The sequence below is a fragment of the Chelonia mydas genome, chromosome 9, assembly GCF_015237465.2.
Source record: "Chelonia mydas isolate rCheMyd1 chromosome 9, rCheMyd1.pri.v2, whole genome shotgun sequence".
NCBI classification, from domain to species: Eukaryota; Metazoa; Chordata; order Testudines; family Cheloniidae; genus Chelonia; species Chelonia mydas.
In genome coordinates, this window is record NC_057855.1 from 27,911,661 (window position 1) to 27,936,660 (window position 25,000).

A 25,000-nucleotide genomic window follows, 5' to 3' on the forward strand; every position below is an offset into this window, starting at 1 on the left:
GGACCCATGATCTAATTTCTTCTCAATGTGTGAGAATGCATTCTTCCAATTAACACTAGACCTTAATTGTGTGGAGGTCAGAGGGAAAATTGGCTGTTGACAAAATTATGATTCTGAGTTTAGGTACGGTAATGAAAGACAGTCCAGGCAAACGGATATTGCTGTGGTCTGCCTTTAGTTATTCCGTGAAACCCCATTTTCTTCAGTGGAATTGCTGGAACCCTGCAGGGGGCCCCCTCGGGAGACTGTCGGACTGTCGCTGGAACCCTGCAGGCCCCCTCCCCCCCATGCTGGAATGCTGCCTCCCCTTCCCAGCTTTGCCTCCGCTACTGCGGGGGGCTGGCAACTATGCTCACCCCCTCACTGGGTTGCCAACCCTCCAGGATTGGCCTGGACTCTCCAGGAATTAGAGATTAATCTTTAATTAAAGATTATGTCATTTGATGAAATCTCCAGGAATTCTTCCAGTCAGAATTGGCAACCTCACCCACCCCCTCGTTCCACCATACCTCACCCCACTTTTTTTGACAAAAGTGGGCATTTGTCCCGTTTGCACTTGCCAGCTGATCAAGTCAGCAAGAGCAAATGGGACAAATGCCTCCTTTAGAAAAACAAAGTTGGGACAGCCGGGACAGGGCTTAAAAAAGGGGACTGTCCTGGCCAAAATGGGACATATGGTCACCCTATTTCCTAATGAAAACCAGAAAAGATCTTAATCTCTTCAGGGTAGTGACTACTGTTGTCTAATTTGTTTGGAAAGTGCCCCCCACATAGAATCATAGAATATCAGGGTTGGAAGGGACCTCAGGAAGTCATCTAGTCCAACCCCCTGCTCAAAGCAGGGCCAATCCCCAAGTTTTGCCCCAGATCCCTAAATGGCCCCCTCAGGGATTGAACTCACAACCCTGGGTTTCGCAGGCCAATGCTCAAACCACTGAGCTATCCCTCCCCCCAACTCCAGCATTTTTGCTGTCCCAAGCGGCAAAAAAAAAACCAACAAAAAACATTGCCACCGAACACAGAGGTGGAGTGATGGTGCAGCCACCGAATTGCTGCCGGCGACCGAAGAAGAGTCGTGCCCCCACCGCCAAATTGCCGCCAAGCGACAAACGCACTGTGGTGGAGCGGCCACCGAATTCCTGCTGCCGCCGAGGGCGGATTGCCGCCCCAGAGCCCGACCTCCTGCCATCCGTTTACATTTGCCGCCCCAGGCACTTGCTTGGTTCGCTGGTGCCTGGAGCCGGCCCTGCCCCACATTGTGGGAACTACTGCAGTCTAATTAATGAGTAACAGTAATATCAGTGGCTCTAGTGAGTATTGTTGGTATATGTTACGCAAGCCATTGTGTCATGGTATTCCAGCAGTAGCAAAAAATTGTCATTATAAAGCAGTCTCGCTGCATTTTCACTTTGCAATCTGAGCTCAGGAGTTGGCCAGAAATTTCCAGGCCTCAAAAGTGAGGGATGGGAGGACAAAAGGAAACCCAGCTGAATTTGACAGAGAAAACTTTGTTTCCTTGTACAACTACTGAGTCACGTCCTGTCCCCGTTCTGCACATGGAATGACCATACAGATAAGCGGGTGTCTCCGCACATGCAGTACGGATAATCTGTTCGTAAGGCCCTGTGTGGTGGCTCAGCTAGCAAATTCAAACTATTTGAGGTGGAGATGAAATTAACATGCTGGCTTTTTTCAGTCATTGAAAAGACAGCTATCAAGAAGGATTCTCACATGTGTGATTTCCCTTCATGCTGAAATGGAATAAAAAGCCCCACTGAGATCGTACACTTTTCTTAATAATGACAATCAAAAATATTTTCAGTTTAATCTTTTTTACTGAACACAATAAATCCCCCACCCTGTCTGGATTAGGAAGATGACAGCAATAATTGAAGCGCAGCCATGAGTCTCCAGCACTGACAGGTGTTGGATATAAGATGTCCCTGGTAGTGCTATGAAGCAGTGATACACACTGCTGAAGAGTGATAGGCTACATTTGATCTGGTGAGGGAGAATGTTACTAGCTAATCTGGAAACCCCCACCCAGTTCTCCCACTAGTTTTAACAGCTGCCATGGGTTGCTGTGAAATATTGCTTAATTATAGAATTTTCCTTGATCCCCTTTATCCCCTTTAGAGATCTTTGGCCCCACCCTTTTTCAAACTAACTACCTTCAGGCAAGGCATTCATGGTAGTATTATAGTGGCGCCGTTTATGCCACTGTAGTTAGGGAACTGTTGGTGTTCCCATGCAGAGCCATGCCAGTAAATATCATTGCTGTGGGCTAAAACCATGTTTTTTTAATCTACTTGCTTGTGAGTTTCAAAATTTCTTTTTAAATGATTTTTTTATTTTTCTATACATAGTTACGTGGGCCCAGTCCTTCTCTCACTGAAGTCTTTTGGGAGTTTTTCAGAGAATAGACAGGCCTTGAGAGATCATTATGTATAGCTGTATCTCCTCTTTTAGAGGAGGAAAACTGAAATCCAAGTTTTTCCTTAAAGAAAGAAGGGCGATTTTACACATGCAGTAACTCTTTCACCCAAAATGTTGCATGTGGACAGACTATTACTCACATTTACTCCTATTAAGTGTAAAGGACCAAAAGCATACTCCTGAATTCACTTCACTTGCTTGTTCCAGGGGTAAGTTTGATCCCATAAGTAGTGCATAGGTTGTGTTGGCTGCTTTTGCATAGAGGTGAATTTTATAAATAGGGCAAAATTGGATGTCCATGGACATATATACACACACAGCTCCCACTGATTTCCGTGGGAATTGGCTACGTGACCATAGACACAATTTAGCTCATTGTTTTTATAACTGAGGAATTACAATTGCTATTGATTTATCATTTTATTCCCCCATTAAAAGGAATTTTCAGTTAAATAAAATTAACCAGTGCTAATGCAAAACCCTCAATATTTATGTATGTTGACGCAAACCAAATTCTATAAACAATTCACTCTGCTGCCGCTATTCACTAATCTTTTTCAATAACAGCTTACTTAGAAATGACTTAAACTTAAAAATTCATGTTTCAGGAATTATTAATCCTTTTTGAAATTTGTAAAGTTGTAGGAAACACTGTCCTGAGTGTCACCAGCATTCTGATTATGTCCAAAGGCTAAAAAATTTAGGTTTTCCATTCTGGCCTTTAATTTTTCTCCTTCTGTCAAATGTGATTGTACAAGAACTCAGGAAATTTCTCACAGCTCTTACCAAATAGGCAGTGCCAATGATATATACATATAGTATAGTAGTATAATGGTAGTATAAGTAAATGAGGTGGGTTTGGGTCTTTTCATTTTATTTATTTTTATTTTCCTGCTCTGTTCCCCAAACAGTTGACAACAGAACTGGACGGGGAAGTTTTCTTACTCACAGCATCTTTGGCCCTCCTCTTGCTTGAAAGCCTAGGAATCATAAGGGCCCCACAGAGATGTAACTGCATTTATTTAAAATTGTCAAGAAAACTTACTAGCCTAGGTATGTCTTGCCCATAAGCTGTAGCTGGGCAGAAGGAAAGACAATGATGAACACTGTAGGGCACCAGCACAGAAGTGCTTTGGCCCTGGCCTCACATGGTCAGAAGGGAAAGGCCTGTGGTAGCAGGGTCCTTGGGAAATCATTAATCTTTACTTCCGTTACCATAGGTCTGAGAATGGTGGGAGCAGCAACCCTCGCAGCTGCTCCTCCATTCATTCCACTGCTGAACTGAGGCAGGATGCTGGAGCTCCTGCTACAGGCCAGACAGTATAACAGCAGCTGCTCTCACACTGCCCCTGCAGCTGCAAGACCAGTTGCATTAAGTTCATGTTTTAAGGACCCTTTCTTCCCCTAACCATACAGACTAGGAAGCCACTATTTTGAAAAAGAAAACTTAGATACTGAAGAAGTTGAAGGCACTGGTCAGACATTCCCCCGCTGAGCAGGATTCTGTAAGGCTAATAGAACTTATATTTACATATGGATCAGTCTAGATCAGCTGCATGGCCTCCTACAGTCCATCATGAAACAGTATTAAAATAATAATAAATTTGATTTTGCACTTCTGTCTGTGTCACTTTTCATCTGAATAGCTCAGTGCAGGTAAGTATTATCACCATGGTACACGTGGAGAGACTGGGGCACAGAGAAGTGAAGTGACTTGCCCAGAATTTAGAGTTCACATATCAAAACCACAATTATATTTTTACACACTTGTTAACTTCAAGTAAAAGACCAAGCAAAAAAAGATGGTTATTTTCAACAAAGTTTTGCACTTCCTTTTTGTGCCACCTTATAAATCTGTTTAGAAAGGAATCAACAAACAAACAAGCAAATGAACAAAAATCGCAGGTGCAATTACTGATTTAAAATAACTAGCATTTGGAATGGCTCGGTAAAATCAGCTTTTAAACAGTTACGTTTAGAACCACTGCATGATTGGAAAAATAACTTTAAAAATATGTACAGCCACACAGAACCTGAAAAAGCAATTGTTAAAACACTTAACATTTAGCATAGCTCAGTGACTGGAAAAACAGCTTCTTATAAAATGGCTTTTAAGGTCAAAACTGTTTTGCAGCTGGAAAAACAACTCTGTATGTGGAATATTTAACATATAGTGCTGGTTAGTGATTGGAACAGTATCTCAAGGCATTTGAAAAGCTAATATCAGTACAACAATAATTAAAAACAAAATAAAAGATCTTGTTGACATGGTGTAGTAACCGATCAACAGCCTGAATAAATCAACTTTCTCTCAGCTTTTTAGTAGTTAGGATAGGCTCGGTTGACTAGGGTATAGTCTGAAAAAGAAATGGGACATCTCTCTGTCCACTGAGGATGCAGAAGGTACATTGTGCTGTTTTCCAACCTATCAGAGAGGGGGCCAAGGCCTAATCAACTAAGAACTGAGATTTATTCTTTTAATTATTAGTGAGATGTCCCTCCTCCCCAGTACAGCATAACTTGACATACTCCCACTTGCTTCTTCCCTGCTTGGCCTGCTTTGCGTTTAGTACAATACGAGTTTACCTTGCATTAGTGTATTCAAATGAGATTTGAAAACAGATGGGGTGTTGATAAGGTAGAGATATATAGGAAGGTTCTTTTGGGTGGAAAGAGCTGCAGAAGAGGAAGTTCTCATGCCCATTACTAATGGGATGGTTCAAGGAGACCTAAAGAAGGCTAACACTAGCTGAGCAGAGGATATGGGGACAGGAGTAAAATGAGAAAAGTATTGTGAAATAGACTGGAGCAAGTCCCTGGAAAGTTCTAAAAACATGGAAAGCTCTTTTGAACTGGATCCTGAAATAAATGGAAAGTCAGTGAAGTTGTTTGAAGATAGGAGTGATCTGGTGAAGGATACTGTTGTACATGAAGTATTTGAAGTGATATGAAAGAAAGCTACTCCCTTTGCTAAGAAAGAGAAGATTAGAGATTGTCCTGGTCAGTGGTGGATTTTTTAAGTGGGAGGGCGTGGGCAGGAACAGGTTTTTAGAGAGCTGTGAAGGTATTGGGGGCAAATGAATTCTATGCAATAAACAAGTAACAATTATTGTAAGACATTAAGATGGGGACCAAATGATGGGAGAAGAAAGTGAGTCAAGAGAGGTAATTTTCTTGAGGCAATGGATTATGTTAGAAATGTCCGGAGGTTTGCAGAGGAGAGACAAGAGAAAAGGGGAGGGGAATTGAAGGAGAAAGTACTTATTGGAAGGGTTGCGGGGGGGCGGGGGGGAGAGAGAGTTTGAAGAGAGAAGATATCAAATATTAACTTGAAAAAAGAAAGTAAATTTTCTGATTCGTTTTCTGGGTCTTGAATTGTTTATCCAAGTAACCCTGTTCTCTTCTCCCCATTGTCTTGAAAGTTGGCTCTGTGTTCAGGCACTACACTTTGTCTGCTCACTCTCATAATTAGGATTCTACCAAATTCATGGTCCATTTTGGTCAATTTCACAGTCATAGGATTTTAAAAATAATAAATTTCATGATTTCAGCTATTTAAATCTGAAATTCCACAGTGTTGTAATTGTAGGGGTCCTGACCAAAAAAGGAGTTGTGGGGAGGGGGGTTGTGGATGGTACTGATACCTTTACTTCTGCGCTGCTGCTGGGGGAAGTGCTGAATTCATAGCTGAGACACTGGAGAGTGGCAGCTGCTGGCCAGGAGCCCAGCTCTGAAGGCAGAGCCACCGCCAGCAGCTGTGCAGAAGTAAGGACGGCATGATACAGTATTGACACCCTTACTTCTGTGCTGCTGCTGGTGGTGCGCTGCCTTCAGAGCTGGGTGCCCGGCCAGCAGCCGCTGCTCTCTGGCTGCCCAGCTCTGAAGGCAGCACCGAGTAAGAGTGGCAATACCATGATTCTCCTAAAATAACCTTGTGCACCCCCCCCCCCCCCCCGCAACTCCCTTTTGGGTCAGGACCCCCAATTTGAGAAACGCTGGTCTTCCCCCATGAAGTCTGTATAATATAGGGTAAAGGCACACAAAAGACTAGATTTCACGGTCCATGACATATTTGTCATGGCAGTGAATTTGGTAGGGCCCTACTCACAATTATTTAACACTTGTATTATGGTAGAGCCTACAAGCCATCCAGGCCAGAGCCCCATTGTGCTAAGTGTTGTATAAACATATTGTAAATGATAGTCCCTGACCCAAAGCTCTTACAGTCTAAAAGATCAGATATAACAACTGGATGATATAAACGGGTGGAATGGAGATAGGGAAGACAGGATAACAAATATAAGATCTGCACATCTTATTAACTTTAAGCAAATGGGTTGTCCTGTTGCCTTCAGTGGGACTACTTGCATGCTTAAATGCTTTGCTGAATTGGGGCCTAAATGTGCCAACGATATTAATTTAACTAAATGCCAAAAATGAATATTGCACCAGAAATTTTTCTTTCATTTTCTAAACAAAATTATATAAAACCAATAGTAAAGGAGTGGAACATCAGAAGTATATAAATAGCATTACAGTAGTTTCAGGAGAGCAACAACAACAAAAAAACCTAAATTGGTGTAAATTTTTTTAAATGTAAAATCATTGTAATTTGCTTCCTCCTCGCCCCTTTAGCTGTGCAATAAAGTTTACTCCCATGTTGAGACCTTGGATGCCATGTTTCTGTCTGGAGCAAAATTTTTATAGCTCTGTTACAAAACCCTGAAAATAAGACATCTAATGGAAACGCTGACAAATGGATAAAAAAATCGTATTAGTTCTCTCTCCCTGTGACATTGTATACTCCATGCCAGCTGAAATGTTGATTTGCTGTTGACATTCACTTAATAAAATTAAATATTGCGTTTTCATATGATTTCATATGGTGAATCCTTTCCTAGCACTGTTGTTATATAATATGGTAGTTAAGTAGTGAAACCTTAAAGCAAATTAGATTAGGAAAAGAAAAAAGGATTGTATGGACTTCTTTTCTTGTTAGAAATACACATGTGCATGTAAGAGCAAACACAAACACAGAGAATTCTGTGTAGCATTTGCTCAGCACCTGGTGAGGTGAGAGCCTTTGGACTTCCTTTTGGGTAGGGAGTGTCCAAAGAGCTTGGGGGAACAGTAGCTGCAGCAGGCCAGAACTTGTCTTGCAAAAGGAAACAACAGCTAGGAAGGTAATAATACAGGTTTCCTCCTCATCTGTGCTCTAAATCAAAGTACTCTATAATAGAAGACAGTTGCTGAAATACCGGTAAATGAGATGACTTCACACACATAAAAATAAACAAAACCAAACATCTCAACCTTGGGCTCAATCTTTAGAGATGGAGGCTTGCCTGAGTCAATCGCAGTAAAGTGCCTTTACACCATTCTGGCAATGTAAAGGGACCTTAGATAGGGTTGCCAGGTGTCCGGTTTTCGACCGGAACACCTGGTTGAAAAGGGATCCTGGCAGCTCTGGTGAGCACCACTGACTGGACCGTTAAAAGTCCAGTTGGTGTGGGGCTGGCAGGCTCCCTTTCTGGCTCCGCGCGACTCCCTGGAAGTGGTGACATGTCCCTCCTTGGCAGAAGCGCAGCCAGGGGGGCTCTGCATGTGCTGCCCCCATCCTGAGTGCTGGCTCTGCAGTTCTCATTGGCCGGGAACTGAATGGGAGCTGCCAGGGAGGCACCTGTGGATGGGGGCAGCGCAAGTAGAGCTGCCGGGCCATGCCTTTGCCTAGGAGTCGGAGGGACACGTTGCCACTTCTGGGAGCCGCCTGAGGTCAGCGCCACCTGGAGCCCACACCCCCTCCCAGAACCCAACCTCCTGCCCCAGCTCTGAGCTCCCTCCCGCACCTTAACCCCTCATTTATGACCCCACCCAAGAGCCCATAACCTCCCTCTCCCCAACACCCTGTCCCAGCCCAGAGCCCCCTTCTGCACCCACACCCAACCCTCTGACCCAGCTCGGAACCCCCTCCCACACTCTGAACCAATTGGCCCCAGCCCAGAGCCCCCTCCTGCACCCTAAACCCCTCATCCCTATTCCCACCCCAGAGCCTGCACCCCCAGCCAAAGCCATCACCTCCCACCTGCACCCAGCGAAGGGGTGTGGAAATGGTGTTAGGTTTTGTGCGATTAGAAAGTTAGCAACCCTAACCTTAGAGTGGGTGCAAATTTTAGGGCTGCTTGATGTTGTCAAAGCAGTATAAAAGGGGATTGTATTGTACCTGAGAATCAGGCGCAGTGTAGTTAAATGATAACTGAGACAGGTTTGGGAATAATTTACTTAACTAACAACAAGAAATAAGTTATAAATTAAACACATCCTGGCTATATTCTGTCTCTGTCCCTGCAACTAGTTCCCATCTCTGAGGCCAAGTCTATACTGCAATTTTAGGAAACAATACCAGGAGGAACCCTACCGGATAGGTTTAACTGCTGTGGTAGAAATATCGAAAGTTGCTGGTGCCTTATCTTTATATAGGCTTCCCATTGTCACTGATGGGAATTTTTTCCTAAAATTCTCTAGTCAGTCCTGAGTGTGACAGAGTCTGTGAGAATTCACAAGAAGTGTGGCACTGGGGAGTGTCCTGCAGGACATTCGGGCAACTTTAAATGGTCTGCTGAAGCTTAACCCCATATAGCACTCAAGAATCTGAACACTCTCAATATTAGCACCTCACAGGATCAGGCCTACAGCTCAAGTTTAGACAATAGTAGGGTGAAGAACATTTAAATTAGTACTTGATTTCTGCTGGTCATATGCGTATATACTTTGGTCATGCAAAGCGAGAGCCTTGATTGAATGCAGGCCTTCTGAATGTGAGGTGTGTCCCACCTTGATCTTGAGAGAATACTAGGCCAGCTTGCTTCTGACATTAACAGTTACTTGAAACAATGTCACTTAGAGAGAAGGAAAATGGTGATTAAAATGTATAATTCATAACAATCTGCCCAAAGTAGCAGCTATCGCTCTGGGGAGGAACGAGCTGTTACCTTATTGCATGAAAGAGCGGTTTATTTCACGTTGGAGGTCACTGGCTTGGCAGTAAATGGAGGCTCTTAGTGCAGATATTTGCTGTATGTCTGTTCTGTGCAAATAGATTGTTTTCTAAAATAAGCTCCTGAAATACTAACATATTGAAGGCAGTTCCATTGCACTCTTAACTCCCTGATGTACAGTTACTCTTTCATTATTGGATCCTTCATACTAGGGGTCATTGAACTTTTGTGTGGCTTGGATCTGGCTGTAATTTTACCAGAAATTGCAGTGTAGCTCAGTGAGTGAGATCACTAGACCACAGTGTTGTGGCCCGAGGTCAGCTTTTTAAATTAAAAAACAAAACAAAAAACTATCCCTTTATATAAAACTCTGCCCACCACATGGTACAATACTAAAGCACTTGCCATTACTTCTGAATTGAGAAAAGACGTCTCTCCCCCCTCCCCCCCACCCCCTTCCTTTCTTTCAGGGAACAGAAAGGAAAAAAAGAGTTGGGCAATGACTTGGCTCTGCTTACAGAGATGTAAACAGATTTCCCAATGTTTAATAATGGTTGTATAGCCGGAAGTGGATGACTGTTCTCTAGCACAATGTGAGCTGTCACCCTGTGAAGAGCAGTAAATGAGTCAGAACATGTGGGTTGTTGATGATGATGATGAGTCATCAGCTTCTCCCTTGTCCTAAAGCAGGTTTACTTTGATGTGGCTCAGTCACAAAATCCACTCTTTTCGTCCCTGTGACAAACCCTTGGTAAAGAAGCCCATATGATTACTACAGTGATAGCCAAATTATAAACTTGTATTATTTTATGTGACAGCACGCTTGCAAAATAATAGATTTCAGATTAGTTCATCCCTCCTCCTCTCCCCTTCATCTTTTTAGATGAGTGGGTTTGAATCTCATGGGGCTGGGGGAAAAAATTCATGAAACAGAAACCAGTGAGGTCAATTTATCATTAGAGTGGGTAATGGCAAAATGAAGACTAACAGATTTTTCATGCTACTGCTTGCTAATTTAAACTAACTGATCCCTCTTGGCAAGGCAGCAGTGGAAGTCAGGGATTAGAGCCTAACAGTTTGAAAATATGATACATGAATTAGCTCAAAATTCTAAAGAACTTTAACATTTTAAAATGGGAAGCCCACACTCAGATAGGAAACTTGTCACAAAGCACTAGGAGTTAGAAATGGAACAGAATCATAAAAATCTTATTAAAAATAGATAAGGACTTTTGTTTTACCATGTTACGAAGATGGGACAGCCACTAAGATCCCAGAGTTCATGGGCATAGAGCTCATGTTTGAAGTCATGAATGGGAAAGCTCCCTTTGACATCAGGAAGAGGAGTGTTAGCCCACAGCTGAGCATTTTTGAAAATCCTACCCTTGCATTTTGTCTTTTCTGTCTACTTATATGGCCCGCATCACTATAATATGTGAGTGCCTCACAGTAATTTAGAAATAGAAATAACTTCTATTGGTGAGAGAGACAAGCTTTTGAGTGGCTTGTCTCTCTCACCAACAGAAGTGGGTCCAATGACTGACATGGCTACAACTACACTGCCGAAACAAGTCATAACTCTTCAGCCTTGTCTACCCAAAAGAGGTTTTACGTTATAACTTAAGGTCTAAATTTAAACCAGTATAGTTATATTACAGTATAAGTGTCTGCACAGGTGCTATGTCTGTATAACCATATTGGTTTAACTGCTAAAACTTTTCCACATAAACAAGGCCTTAGAGAAGGCTTTGTTGTCAAGGGGCTTTTACACATTGTCACCCAGACTCAGACCTAATGTTGACTTTAATACTGAAAGATAAATACATACTTAGCCTTTAGCCAGTGAAGCCATAATAATCAAATGGTATGAGCAGTTAAAGCTTTGCTGTCGATCTCCGGAGTAGTTTGTCTTTTCCATGTAACAACGTAAAATTGCATTGCAGTATTGTCCTCTGAGCACTGAAGGGATGATTTGTGTTTTATATTACTTGCTTTTGTCTGAAGCTTTGCGCTCTCTCTCTCTCTCTCTGATTTTTGCCTTGTGGAATTGGTAGTTCTAGAAATAAAACAGGGAGCAGCTGGGCTGATATAAACCCTCAGTTAGGGGTGTTTGGAGTCTTTTGCATAGTGATTCTCTCCATTTTGCATAGAAATGCAGACTTGAGCTGAAATACTTAAATGAATCTTAGTTACAAAGACATTTCACTAGTATTAGTGAAACAGTTTCCTCTTTTTTTACTTCAAGCACTGGACCGGCATCATTCTTTTAAGGAACACAGTTCCACAAATAATGCCAAAGTTAACCCTTACTTACACTTGCACAGCCCTGCTGAATTCAGGTTGGCCACTAAACGTAATGCATGCTATTATACTTTTATAATAGTGTTCTGCATAACAGCCATGTCTCCTTCAGTGTTTGTGATTCTCTGCTGGTAATATATCTTAATTGAATTTCATGCGTTGCCTGGATTCTCCTCTAAAGGAGCGTTTGAACTTTAGACTGAACACAAGGAGCTACCCAGATGTTCTGCATTCGAAAGTTTGAAACCCACTCATGAAGTTCCACGTCCTGCTCATCAGCCTTTAAGATAAAACAGATTGCTGTGATTTGAAACTTGTCAGTTCTGATAACCAACAGGTCATTGGGATTGGTATAAGGCTCACCCCATGCAGCTTTTGCAGTGCTCCAACCTAGAGCTTGCTGGTCCAGGTAACAAGACATTGGACCAAATTCTGATTTCAGTTACCTTGGTATAAATCCATTGATTTCAATGAAGTGGGGGGATACACCTGCTTTTGCAAGGGCTTAGTTTGGTCTCCAAAAGGTTAACAGTAACTATCTAGAGAGCTGTGATTTATTGTTTATTTAAAAAAAACCATATTGGATATAAGTGGAAAATGAACCATCTTCCTGTTTTCATACTTGCTGCTGCCTCTCTAAAAGCCATATATATATATATTTTTTTTTTTTTGCAAGAGCCCTTAGAGTTGGAATCTAATTTTTACAGTGAGTGTTAGTTTTAAACCTGTACTGGTACTAGTTTTCTTTTTACTAACAATAGCTCTTCACATCTAGTAATATGAAATAAACAGTGTTGGCCAATCACAGTCTTTTCCTTGAATAATGGGATAAAAACCTGTCTAGTGGGCTTAGTTAAAAGTTCCAGTAGTGTTCAACAGTTCCTTAATCTTGAGAATCACAATATGAATGCCATACTTGAGCCCCTATATTTGAAACTCTGTCTTCATGTTTTTGAATAGAGTAGATATGTTTGTACACTGCTAGGTTGGCACCAACACGGGCGATTCAGGGCACTTGTGGCTTTTGGCTAAGGCTATTGAGAACATTTCGTATTTACATAGAGCATTCCTGGGGTTTTTTTCATGCGGCTTGATAGTTTTAGATCTGTGATCCCTACATTTTTGGATCAGTTTCTCTATTCTTTGGGATGTTCAGAAGCCTTGTCACTTGGCTATCATTGCTTTACTTCTCACATGTATAATTAAGGCACAGCTTAGTGTTGTTCATGTAAAAAGGATCAAGTTTTTGAATAATATCAATATCAGTTGCAGCTACAGTTTTGTGACTAGCTGCTTTGCATGGCAATTTGCAGAACATTTTTATCATCAGTTTTTGCAAGTCTTTTTGGGTTCTATTGCAGTGACATGGCTTGTTTGATTAAATTTGTAAAGACAAAATGTACAGGCTGTGCTGATTTTTGTCTGAGAGTGCAATAATACTTTCTAGAAATGTCTTCACTTAAAAATAAAATGATTCTTTGTTTGTTTATACCAGATGTTGTTTGGTTTCTTCATGTTTTGTGCTGTTTTGATCCTGACTGTACTAATAGCTAAGAAAAGGCATAAAGTTCACAGGAAGCAAATGGCAGAGCTGTTCCTTGTAATCCCTTGTAGGCAGGGCATCTTCAGAGGGCATATTTTAAATAGCATGAAATGGGCGGAGAATTGGCTCATGACACAAAGAGGGAGAAAAAACCTCCTTTACAAAACTGCAACTCATTTCATCCTAATTTGGTGATCAGAAATCAAGTGCTCTGACTGACAAATGTTTTTCCAAAAGAACAGCTATCACTTGACTGTGGCATTTATAGTATATCACAGATAGTACTAGGATAGATGTATTCATAAAAATAAAGAGTTTCAATTCCATTGTTTTGTTAAACTAAAAAATATATTTACCTGTAAGGATATATTGTCTCATCCTAAAGTGCCCTAACATTGGAGTTTGGTCTCCATACACAAAGTCTGAAATAGTCCAGGGCACTCTGCAAGGCCAGTCTATTTACCCAGGCTTCGAGAAGAGGAGGGGCTTGATAAGGCCTGGTATTTATGGATGAAGTAGAGTACAGTTTGCGTTTGACTTTATTTCTTCTTGCTGATTTTTCTGTGTCGGGTGGGTGGAAATTGCTGGCTTATTTAATAGGGTCATGTATTGTTTATATAATGATGCTGTTAAAGTTTATAAAAATTACTAAGAGCTTGGGATAGGTACCTTTGTTATACACATGAATCAAAAGAAATAAAATAAACATATAAATTGCAAATATCATCAATATCTTCAGTACAGACTCAGGTAATGCAACCCTGTATGTGATCACTGCTTCTGGTCTGAATGAGAAAAAAGTGATCATGTTTCTTAGTATATTAATGTCTGTTGCTTGCAGGAAATAATTAAAATGCAAGAATGCTAATACTGAAAGGAACTTTGATAAGAGAGGAGGATTTTCAAGCCAGGCATTTTAGTATTCTTGTGTGTTTTTCTTTTTGTTAAGAGCCCTTCCTATTGTACATAATTGGTAGTTGCAGTTTAAGGTTTCTGTTTTGTAATAAGAATCACAGGCACGTTCTGACAAGTTATGGGTTACCTAATACAACTGGCTTCATAAATACTTTAACTTGTGCATCAAGTTCTTCTAAAGGAATGTATGCTTCCAGTTTATAAAGCTGTATCTGCCTTTGAAAGTCACTTAGAAGGAAAATTTAATCTGGCTTAATTTTTTTATCTTGACTACATTTTAAAGGATTGTAAAATAACTTTAAAGTGAAGAATCTATTCTGACATAAGATTAATTAAGATAGTATTTCAGAAATTTCTAAAGATTATGTTTTAATACATGCTTATCCCTACTTGGGCAGTACATTTTCCCCCATATGTTTGTTAGAAATCCCAAATGCACAACCCTGATTACATTTAATCTTTTTACTTGAATTTAGTGTGCCAGATCAAACAGAATGGTGTGCCTTTAAATGTAATTGACAGTTGATATAATTACCCCCCACCCTATATAAAAGTAAATTGGACTATACACTAGAGAGCATTGCCAAATTTATTTTTATAACTGCATCTTTCATACAAACCATTTATAACACTTCAGAGTTGGAGGTAGGCTTGAAAGAGATCATTTCGCAGAACTGGCTACAATGATTCTTATACTGACCAAAAGGCAAAGTGAAGTAGAATACAAGAAAAAAGCTGAAATGTTAATAGTGGTAAAGGCTTGCATGGAGGCCAAGATGAAATAATGGGGGAAGGGAAACATGAGAGAGGTGTATAGCTGATCATAGGCTTCAGCAAAGGAGAAAGTATTAAGGCGAGGCTTGAAAGGAAGTGACTCAGGTGTGTAATCTACAGTTGTGGAGACTTGGAGGGAATAGGTTGAATGTGAAATGAAAAGTAAAAACAAACAAACAATTATCAGAGGTATAAAGACAGCTTCAAAACTAGTTGTTCATTTTTTAAAGGATTTTTTTCTGCTTGGGGTTTATATTATTTCTGGCAATATCCAAACCTGACTTTAGAGCATTTGGAGGAGTGGGATGGTAACATCACAGTAGGCCGTTGTGACGTTGGCGAACCGGGGCTAGCTAATGCCACAGCCCCCTAGGCCTCACTGAACACCTACAAATGCATAGCTGGAAACCAGTGTGGCTCACCTATGTAAAGTAGATATTAAAGTTTTAAGAATGTGTTTGGTGTTTCAATTTTAATGAAATGCTTGTAGGATGCTCCATGTATTAATCTTACATATAACACCTGTACCCCATGTTATAAGCTAATATTGTCTGTAACTAAAAAAGCGTTTGCCCTAAAGCTCTCCACAGTCAGGAGAGAAGCATTACCAACTATGAAATACTAGCTTACCCTGAGAGGTGTCACCTCCTCTCCAACAAAAGAGGGCCCATAGACACCAGACAAGCCGTTGTGGAACATCAGTGGACAAAAGACTTAGTTGATTGCTACCTCCACACCTATGAAGAGGAGATGTGCACAGTCCCTCCCATCAACTTGAGCTCTGGGGGAAGGGAATAAAAATCCCTGCCAAGAAGAAATTGTTATCCCCTGGACTTCATGAGAGGGCAAGACTTCTAAGTGTAAGCACGGGATCCCCGGCTGTTTAGCTTGGTTTAGCCCTAAAGGACATAGAGAGCTTGCACATTACAGCAGCGTCTATTACTTTTGAAACCTAAGCCTGTAATTAATGCGTGTGTGTGTTTAACCTAGTAAATAACTCTATTTCTTTTCTTAGATAATAAATCTTTAGATAGTTTATTATAGGATTGGCTACAAGCATTGTCTTTGGTATGAGATCTCACATACAGTTGACCCAGGGTAGGTGACTGGTCCTTGGGGACTGGAAGTAACCTGAATGTTGTTGTGATTTTTAGTGCAAGGGGCCATTGATCACAAAAACAAGCTTGCCAGGGTGGCAAGATAGACCAGATCAAGGGGACTGTGAGTCCATGTTAAGGCTGTTACAGTGCTTGAGGAGTTCACACCTGATACTTGGTTGGTGAAATCTAAGTATAGAACTCACACCCAGTTTGGGGTTGTGCCTTGGTTTGTAACAGTCTGTTCTGAGGTTGGCACTCGCGTTTGTGAGCCACTCCAGATAGCTTGACAGCTGTAACCTGATTTGCAGCTCTCCCAATTATCGGTTGAGAGGGAAAGGCATCTGGAGCCTTAAGGATGAGGGGTGGAGACTGTGATAACAGGAAGGTGGTGACAATAGGTCCGGAATAGAGTCCAGTGAAGATACCAGTGATGGGTCCTGTATAGAGGGCATGGGACACCCCCTTCCCGTAAATATGCAAAAACACACAGAGATAGGTGTGTGTGTGAGAATTGTGAACACAGCAAATCTATAGCAGTCTGTTATCAATTTGCTGTGTTTCCAGTTCATATTTAGTAACAGCGTCAGGGCATTCTTCTCCACCGCTTCTGAGACATCTGCGCAGACTATGCAGTCAAGATCTGAAATGAGGCAAGCCACAAGGATTTTGAGTGGGGCTGGAGTGCTGTATTTACCACTCAAGTCACAGGCTGAGGTGATTGTAGAGCACTCTAAAGTGCTACAACAGGTTAAAGAATATTTAGATAAATTAGATATAATCAGGTCATCAGGGCCTGATGAAATTCATCCTAGGGTAGTTAAGGAACTAGCTGAAGCAGTCTCGGAACCAGGAGCTCATAGAGGATCGGTGAGTTCCCAGAGGATTGGAGAAGGGCAAACATAGTTCCTGTCCTTAAAAACAGGAACAAAGAGGACCTAGAGAATTATAGACCAGCCTAACTTCAATACCTGGAAAGATACTGGAACAAATTATTAAACAGACATGTGTAAGCACCTAGAGGATAAAAGGGTTATAGGGATTAGCCAGCATGGATTTGGCAAGAACACATAATGCCAAACCAATCTAATTTCCTTCTTTGACAGGCTTATTGGCCTAGTGGGTAGGAAGTAAGCAATAGACTTGATACATCTTGATTTTAGTAAGGCTTTATACACAGTCCCACATGACATTCTTATAAGCAAACTAAGGAAATGGTCTATAAGATGGTTGAACAACTGTACTCAGAGAATAGTTGTCAATGGTCAATCACTGTCAAACTGGGAAGTGCATATAGGTATCCTGCATGGGTCAGTCCTGGGTCTGGTATTTTTCAGTATTTTCATTAATGACTTGGATAATGGAGTGGGGTATGGTTATAAAATTAGCAGATGACATCAAGCTGGGAGGGGTTGCAAGCAATTTGGAGGACAGGATGAGAATTCAAAATGACCTTGACAAATCGAGAATTGATCTGAAATTGATGAGATGAAATTCAATATAGACGTGCAAGTATTATGAGTAGGAAGGAAAAATCAAATGCACAACTTCAAAATGGGGGATAACTGGCTAAGTGGTTGTTCTGCTGAAAAGGATCTGGGGGTTATAGTGGATCACAAATTGAATATGAGTCAACAATGTGATGCAGTTACAAAAAAGTCTAATATCATTCTGGTGTATATTAACAGTAGTGTCATGTGAAATACACGGGAGGCAACTGTCCTGTTGGTGCTGGTGAGGTCTCAGCTGGAATAATGTGTCCAATTCTGGGTGCCACATTTTAGAAAAGATGTGGATAAAATGGAGAGAGTTCAGAGGAGAGCAACAAAAATGATAAAAGGGTTAGAAAACCTGACCTATGAGGAAAGGTTAAAAAACTGAGCATGTTTAGTCTTGAGAAAAGAAGACTGAGGGTGGACCTGATGAGTAAAGCTGAGAGTCTTTCACAGAGATCACAGAAGTAACGGATTCCACGACTTTCCGGAATCTCCGTGACTTCCGCAGCTGTAGCCACACTGGCCGCTGGTCTGGCTGCCCTGGGGTCAGCCACACCGGCCACAGCTTGGGCCACCCCAGGCAGCTGGTCCCGGGCGGTGCCCCGGAGCAGTGGTCCAGGAGTAGCGATGGCGCCTCAGGGCCACCCGCTCTCTCCCACAGCTGGAGAAGCGGCGATGGGGCCACGGACCACCCCACCCCAGGAGCGGTGGCGGGGCCATGGGCTGCCCTACCCCAGGAACAGCAGTGGGGCCACAGGCCACCCCCCAGGGGCAACAGTGACCACCGGAGCACCCACCCCAGAGCAGCAGCGCCTGCTGGAGTGCACCCCTCCTCCCCCAGCACCTAAGATTTAGTTAGGGGTATTTTTAGTAAAAGTCATGGACCGGTCACTGGCTGTGACTTTTTGGTGATTGCCCGTGACCTGTCCATGACTTTTACTAAAAATACCCATGACTAAATCATAGCCTTACTGATGAGTCTTCAGGTATGTTAAGGACTGTGATCAATTGTTCTCCATGTCCACTGAAGGAATGAGCTTAATCTGCAGAAAAGGAGATTTAGATTAGATATTAGGAAAAACTTTTTCTAACTATAAGGGTAGTTAAGCTCTGGAATAGGCTTCCAAGGCAGGTTGTGGAATCCTCATTGTTGGGGGTTTTTAAGAGCAGGTTGGACAAATACCTTTCAGGGATGATCTAGGCTTTCTTGATCCTATCTCAAGGGGTTTGGACTTTCAAGGTCCCTTCCAGCCCTACATTTCTATGATTCTGTGAAAACTGTAGAGAACCTTTAATCATTTTTGTTGCTCTTCTCTGGACTTTCTCCAATTTGTCCACACCTTTCCTGAAATGTGGTGCCCAGAACTGGACTCAATACTCCAGTTAAGGCCTAATTAGCACCGAGTAGAGCGAAAGAGTTACTTATCGTGTCTTGCTTACACCACCCTTGCTAATACATCCCAGAATTACATTTGCTTTTTTTGCAAGTGTGTTACACTGGTGACTCATATTTAGCTTGTGATCCACTGGGACCCCCATATCTTTTTCTGCGATTCCTAGGCAGTTATTTCCCACTTTGTATGTGTGCAACTGATTGTTCCTTCCTAAGTGGAGTACGTTGCATTTGTCGTTGTTAAATTTCATCCTATTTACTTCAGACCCATTTCTACAGTTTTTCTAGATCATTTTGAATTTTAATCCTATACTCCAAGGCACTTGCAACCCATCCCAGTTTGGTATTGTCCTCCAACTTTATAAGTGGACTCTCTGTGCCATTATCTAAAATCACTGATGAAGATATCGAACAGAACCAGACCCAGAACTGATCCCTGTGGGGGGCCCCATTCAGTATGCCCTTTCAGCTTGACTGTGAACCACTGATAACTACTCTTTGGGAACAGTTTTCCAACCAGTTATGCACTTACCTTATAGTAGCTCCATGTAGGTTGTATTTCCATAGTTTATTTATGAGAAGGTCATGTGAGACAGCATCAAAAGTCTTACTAAAGTCAAGATATACCACATCTATCGCTTCCCCCCATCCACAATGCTTGTTACTCTGTCAAAGAAAGCTATTAGGTTGGTTGACACAATTTGTTCTTGACAAATCCATGCTGACTGTTATTCCGTCTTCTTATCTTCTAGGTGTTTGCAAATTGATTCCTTAATTATTTTCTCCATTATCTTTCCAGTTAAGTTGACTGAAGTTAAGATGACTGGTCTGTATTTCCCCGGGTTGTTCTTATTTCCCTTTTTATAGATTGGCACTATATTTTCCCTTTTCCAGTCCTCTGAAATCTCTCCCATCTTCTGTGACTTTTTGAAGATAATCGCTAATGGCTCAGATATCTCCTCAGTCAGTTCCTTGAGTATTCTAGGCTGTGTTTTATCAGGTCCTTTATCAGGTGACTTGAAGACATCTAACTTGTCAAAGACATCATTGTGAGTGCCATCATTTGTCCAGGTTAGTGAAGGTGATCCATATGGAAAGATAAGCAAAGTGGTGTCACAGCAGATAGAAGACTGGAGGGCTGCAATTCGTTCAAGAGTAAAAGTAAAGGACAGCATTATAGTTGTTTATAAATGGATTGCGGTGAATCGAGAAGGGTGGATAAATGAAGGATTTGAGGAATAATTGGTTCCTTTTATGGCTCCTATGCTCTGACAATCTGCATAGTATGCCTGAGGTTTTCCTTTTAAATTGATCTCCCTTTCTTTCCCTTTTGCAGTCATATTGAAAAAATTACAACATGGCAAGACCCTCGAAAGACCATGAATCAGCCACTAAATCATATGAACCATCATCCTGCAGCAACTTCCACACCAGTGCCGCAGAGATCAATGGCAATGTCCCAGCCAAATCTGGGTAAGTATTGCAAGTAATTTCCTAACTTAAAAAAAAAAAGGAGTGGAACTGGCTGGTTATTATACTACCATTTTCCAATGTACTTTTTGCTTGAGTGCAGGTAACTGTGAACATCAGTGATCCTGTCATCAGGCCAAATAGTATATTCCCCATTTCCTGTCTATTATTTCTCTCTCTAATCTCGGGAACAAGGGAATAACAACATTGTTACTGCTTGAGATAAGGTTCTGACATTGTCAAGAGGCTTTTTGTTTTGGAACTTCCATGGCAAATCCCTTTTGTGGTATTGAGGAGGACAGAAAAATATATCACCCCAATACTTTTCCATTCAAGTGTGCTATAAAACATGCATTCACCACGACTACATTTTATCATTCTCAAAGTTGCAGTACAAAGTTCTGGTAGAAGAAATCTGCCTTGAGCCTTTCCTCTATCTGATCAAGTCAAAGGTTATTCTCGGGCCATTGAATGTATTAGATTATTAGATTCTGCAGCAGCAGTTGCTTAAATGCTTTCAAAATAAAGCTATTCTATTTACATTGATCAATGTCAGGTGGAGGGATGTGAGAACCACTTACAAATGGAATGGATTTTAAAAGAAACAGTTTAAATACTAGATTTTCAATAATGAAAAAAACAAACAATCTGAAGACTTTTGCTGAATGGCTTGCGTACTTAGGTACCTGCTGATTCAGCAAAGCACTTAGGTATGTGCTTAACTTTAAGCATGTGCTTAAGTCCTCTCGATTTTGCTGAATCTGGGCCTTAGTGAATATAACAGCCATGAAGATTTAAGAGGAAACTAAAAATGAAAAGAAAAACCTTCCTTATATGCTTAAGAAATAATAAGAATAATTAATAATTCTTTGCATTTATACTGCACCTTTCATCTGAGGATCTTAAAGTACTTTACAGAGGTAAGTAATATAATTTCTTTTACATATGGAGAAAATGAAGCATAGAGAGGTCAGGTTACTTGCGCAAGGTCAGACAATTAGATCAAAGAGTCCTGATTGGAAGTATAAACCAGATTTTAGTGGAGAGCTGGCCATTGAGTTTATGTGTATATGTTCTGTGCATATGCAATTCAGCTGGGATCTCTTTTCGCACATTGAAAAGACTCCAGAAATCTTTAAGTTGTAAAGAGTTACCTATGGCAGCAATGCTAAAGATATACTCATTTTCATGTTTTGTTTATAATAAGTACTTTACTGATGACTGTCCTCTAAGGTAAATCACCCCACGGTCTCACCACTTGTTTTTTTCCCAACAATTGTCACTGCTTGGATATTTACAGTACAAACCTGTTGTTGGCTGTGCTATGCTAGTCAGTGGACAGTAGCAGATGTGTCACGAGAATGGACATCTGAAGAAGAAACCTGAATAAACTCCAAAAGGCTAGTGAGTCACACTAAATGGTAATACCAACACTTTGCTCTGCGCATATTATTTAAAATCACAGCTGCCTGTGGTTCACTTTCTGTTCTTAGCAATCCTAAAATAAAGACTCAAAAGGAAAAAGATGGGAACATTTTTTCTTTTGCTCATGTCAACCCTTCAGCTGTTGTTGCCACCTTTATCTTCTCTATATAGTACCAAAAAAAAAAAGGGGGGGGGAACCCACACATTATAATTTTTAAGACAAGATTTCCCCAAAGATTTTGGGGGCAAGGCAGAAAGTCAAATCCATTAAGTAGTGATTTAAAAAAGAAAACAAAACAAAAAAAGTATTTTTAAATTAAAGGTTGTGGGGGGGAGGGGTCTTAATGAGGATTCAAGAGATTAAAAATAAAAGCCAGGTGGGGCACCACCCATTGGTTTAGTTGGGGATTTCTTCTTGAAGGGATTTGGACGCCATAATATAGTGAAAGGAAAATACTTTGGGTCACGTTCATCCCGAGACAACTCCACTGACTTCAACTACACCGTACACTTCATTCAAACTCCCACCCCCACATATTTTGGAGCAATCTTTTCTGTTTTTGTACAGGGTCTAGGACAAGGATCGGCAACGTTTGGTCGCAGCCCACCAGGGTAAACCCCCAGCGGGTCAGGCCAGTTTGTTTACCTGCGTATCTGCAGGTTCAGCCGATCACAGCTCCCACTGGCTGCAGTTCGCCACTCCAGGGCAATGGGGGCTGCGGGAAGCTGCGACCAGCACATCCCTGGGCCCACGCTGTTTCCCACAGCCCCCATTGGCCTGGAACGCGAACCGCGGCCAGTGGGAGCTGCGATCAGCCGAACCTGCGGATGCAGCAGGTAAACAAACTGGCCTAGCCCACCAGGGGGCTTACCCTGGCAGGCTGTGGGCCAAATGTTGCCAATCTCTGGTCTAGGACAATAGGATCCTAGTCTGTTATTAGGCCTAGGCACTACTGCGATAGAAGTAAAAAATATTAATTTCCACAGTGTCAACATTAATTTAATCAATTTGGTGATTTCTTCAACACAAATTACAGGTTTTTTTCTGGGCCTAGCTGCTACTTTGTGAGATGGTACGGCAAGTCCTTGGGAGTTTTGGCTGCACAGTAGGATAACTCTTTTCTTTCCTCAGCTCTGTATCAGGTTCTATATCATGATTTCTGGTTTTACAATCCAAGTACTGATCTAGATAGACCACTGAAATGTATGTGTTAAAATCCTTAAAAAGAAAATTGTATTAATTTACAAAATAAGAACAGGAACAGCACTTTATTTGAAAACAAAAACAAATAATTCAGTTTAGGCTAATTGGAAAGTGTTCATACTTACAGAAACTGCAAGACTGTGATTTAAACCTTCCCCGCAAAAACTTTCACCTCTCCTCATGCAAACACACTTTGGATACTGGATGTGACAGTTCAAAGTACACATAACCAGTTTTCAGTTCCATATCAGGATGTCTCTGTTTTGAAATCATTTTTGCCAAAGGAAAATGACATGTCCCTTTACTATTTTGTGACACTACCATTGTTGTTATAAAACCTGCTTTGTTGGGTTCATGTCAGACATTTAAATGTGCAGTTTGCTGGAATAGTGCTCCGGCCCCTGAGCCAGAAGCTATTGTGCCAACATCCTACCAGACATCACAGGAAAAATGAAAACTGGATAACAAGATAAACCACCCTTCTGGCAATAGTTCGTTCCTAACCTTTTAGCAAAAGCAGTCTACGCCTCTGTCTGTTGCCTTTTTCACCACTATAGGAATTAAAAAATAAGTTTTTCTTTTGAAGATATGCCACCTACAAGCAAGACGTTTAAGTATTCCAGGTCTGAGTCCTGGAATGCACTTCCAATTACTAACATGTGTTTTTCTTGCTATGCTTCTTGTGATGATATGGAAAACGAGGTCTGTTTTGTACAGCTTGTTGTACTGGTTTATAACGTCCCTTCAGCTATATTTTCTGGGAAATGTGCAAAGGCACTTATAAACTTTTTATCAAAAGCAAATAATGTGACTAAATGATAGCACATCCTAATATGCTCGTGGCTTCGGGCATAGAGAAATCTATAGTGAATGGTCACTGAAATTTGAAGACATGCTTTAAGGAATCTGCAGCCCTTTTCTATGCGCCCCCCCCCCCCCCCCACCCTTTTAACTGTGGTTTATGTGGTAAATTTATGAGCTAAACATCTGCTGTTTCATATAGCTTTTACCAGTTCTGATGCTCTCACTACCTTTTAAAAGTTTGTTTTTATAAATGCTATTTAATATAGAAAACTGAAGGCATTTCTCTCTTTGATGGATCATGTTAGTTCTAGACATAGTCATGTAAAGCCAATATATGCTTCTATGTTAGGTCAGATTAGTCCAACTCCACAGAAGTCAATGAAGTTGCACATGTATAACTGAGAGCAGAATTTGATCTTTAAATCAATAGAATTGGCTAGCAAATGTTGGAGATTTTTTTAAGCCTGGCATTTCTAAACTTCTCACTCATTTGTATCTCCAAAATTGTTAGTATCTGGCTGTGCAAAGAACAGATTACTTTAACAGGAGGAGTTTTCTAATTATAGGATGAAAGTTTTTCTATTTGGTGTGGAGCAAAGAAAGTGTCTCTGAAGACCTGAAGCTATGTCTACACGAGAGAACTTACAGCAGCGCAGCTGTACCAATGCAGCTGCACCACTGTAAGATCTCTCATAGAGCCACTCTATGCCAATGGGAGAGAACTCTCCTTTTGACATAATTAAACCACCCCCAATCAGTGGCGGTAAGCCATGTTGGCAAGAGAACCTCTCCCATTGACATAGCGCTGTGCACACTGCCACTTATGCTGGTGTAACATATGTCGCTCAGGGGTGTGTTTTTTCACACCCCTGTGTGACATAAGTTTTGCTGACATAAGTGGCAGTGTAGACATGACCTCAGTGAAACATGGTATTTCTTTTCCTTTCATCAACACTTGATATGCCCCATTTATTTAATGCTGAATCTGCACATGAATCCAGTTTCTGTCTAACCTAACATAAATGGATCAGGTGAAGAAGACTAGCTGTCATTCTCAAATGACTGAAAGAAAAAAATATTACTCCAAAGTGAGTTAAAAGTGGTCTCCAAACTGATCTGCCCCAATAAAAAAGGGCTTACAGTGAAC

The 25,000-nt window shown here is 41.2% G+C and overlaps 1 protein-coding gene across 1 annotated transcript in view; it reads left to right on the forward strand.

Annotated features, from left to right (window-relative positions):
* The window catches only part of WWTR1 (WW domain containing transcription regulator 1), a 121,290-nt gene that overhangs the window by 49,310 nt on the left and 46,980 nt on the right, over positions 1-25,000 (forward strand). Inside the window, exon 2 of the mRNA XM_037908471.2 lies at positions 20,287-20,423. Within this exon, the coding sequence (XP_037764399.1) occupies positions 20,287-20,423 (137 nt within the window). The remainder of the gene's footprint in view (positions 1-20,286; positions 20,424-25,000) is intronic.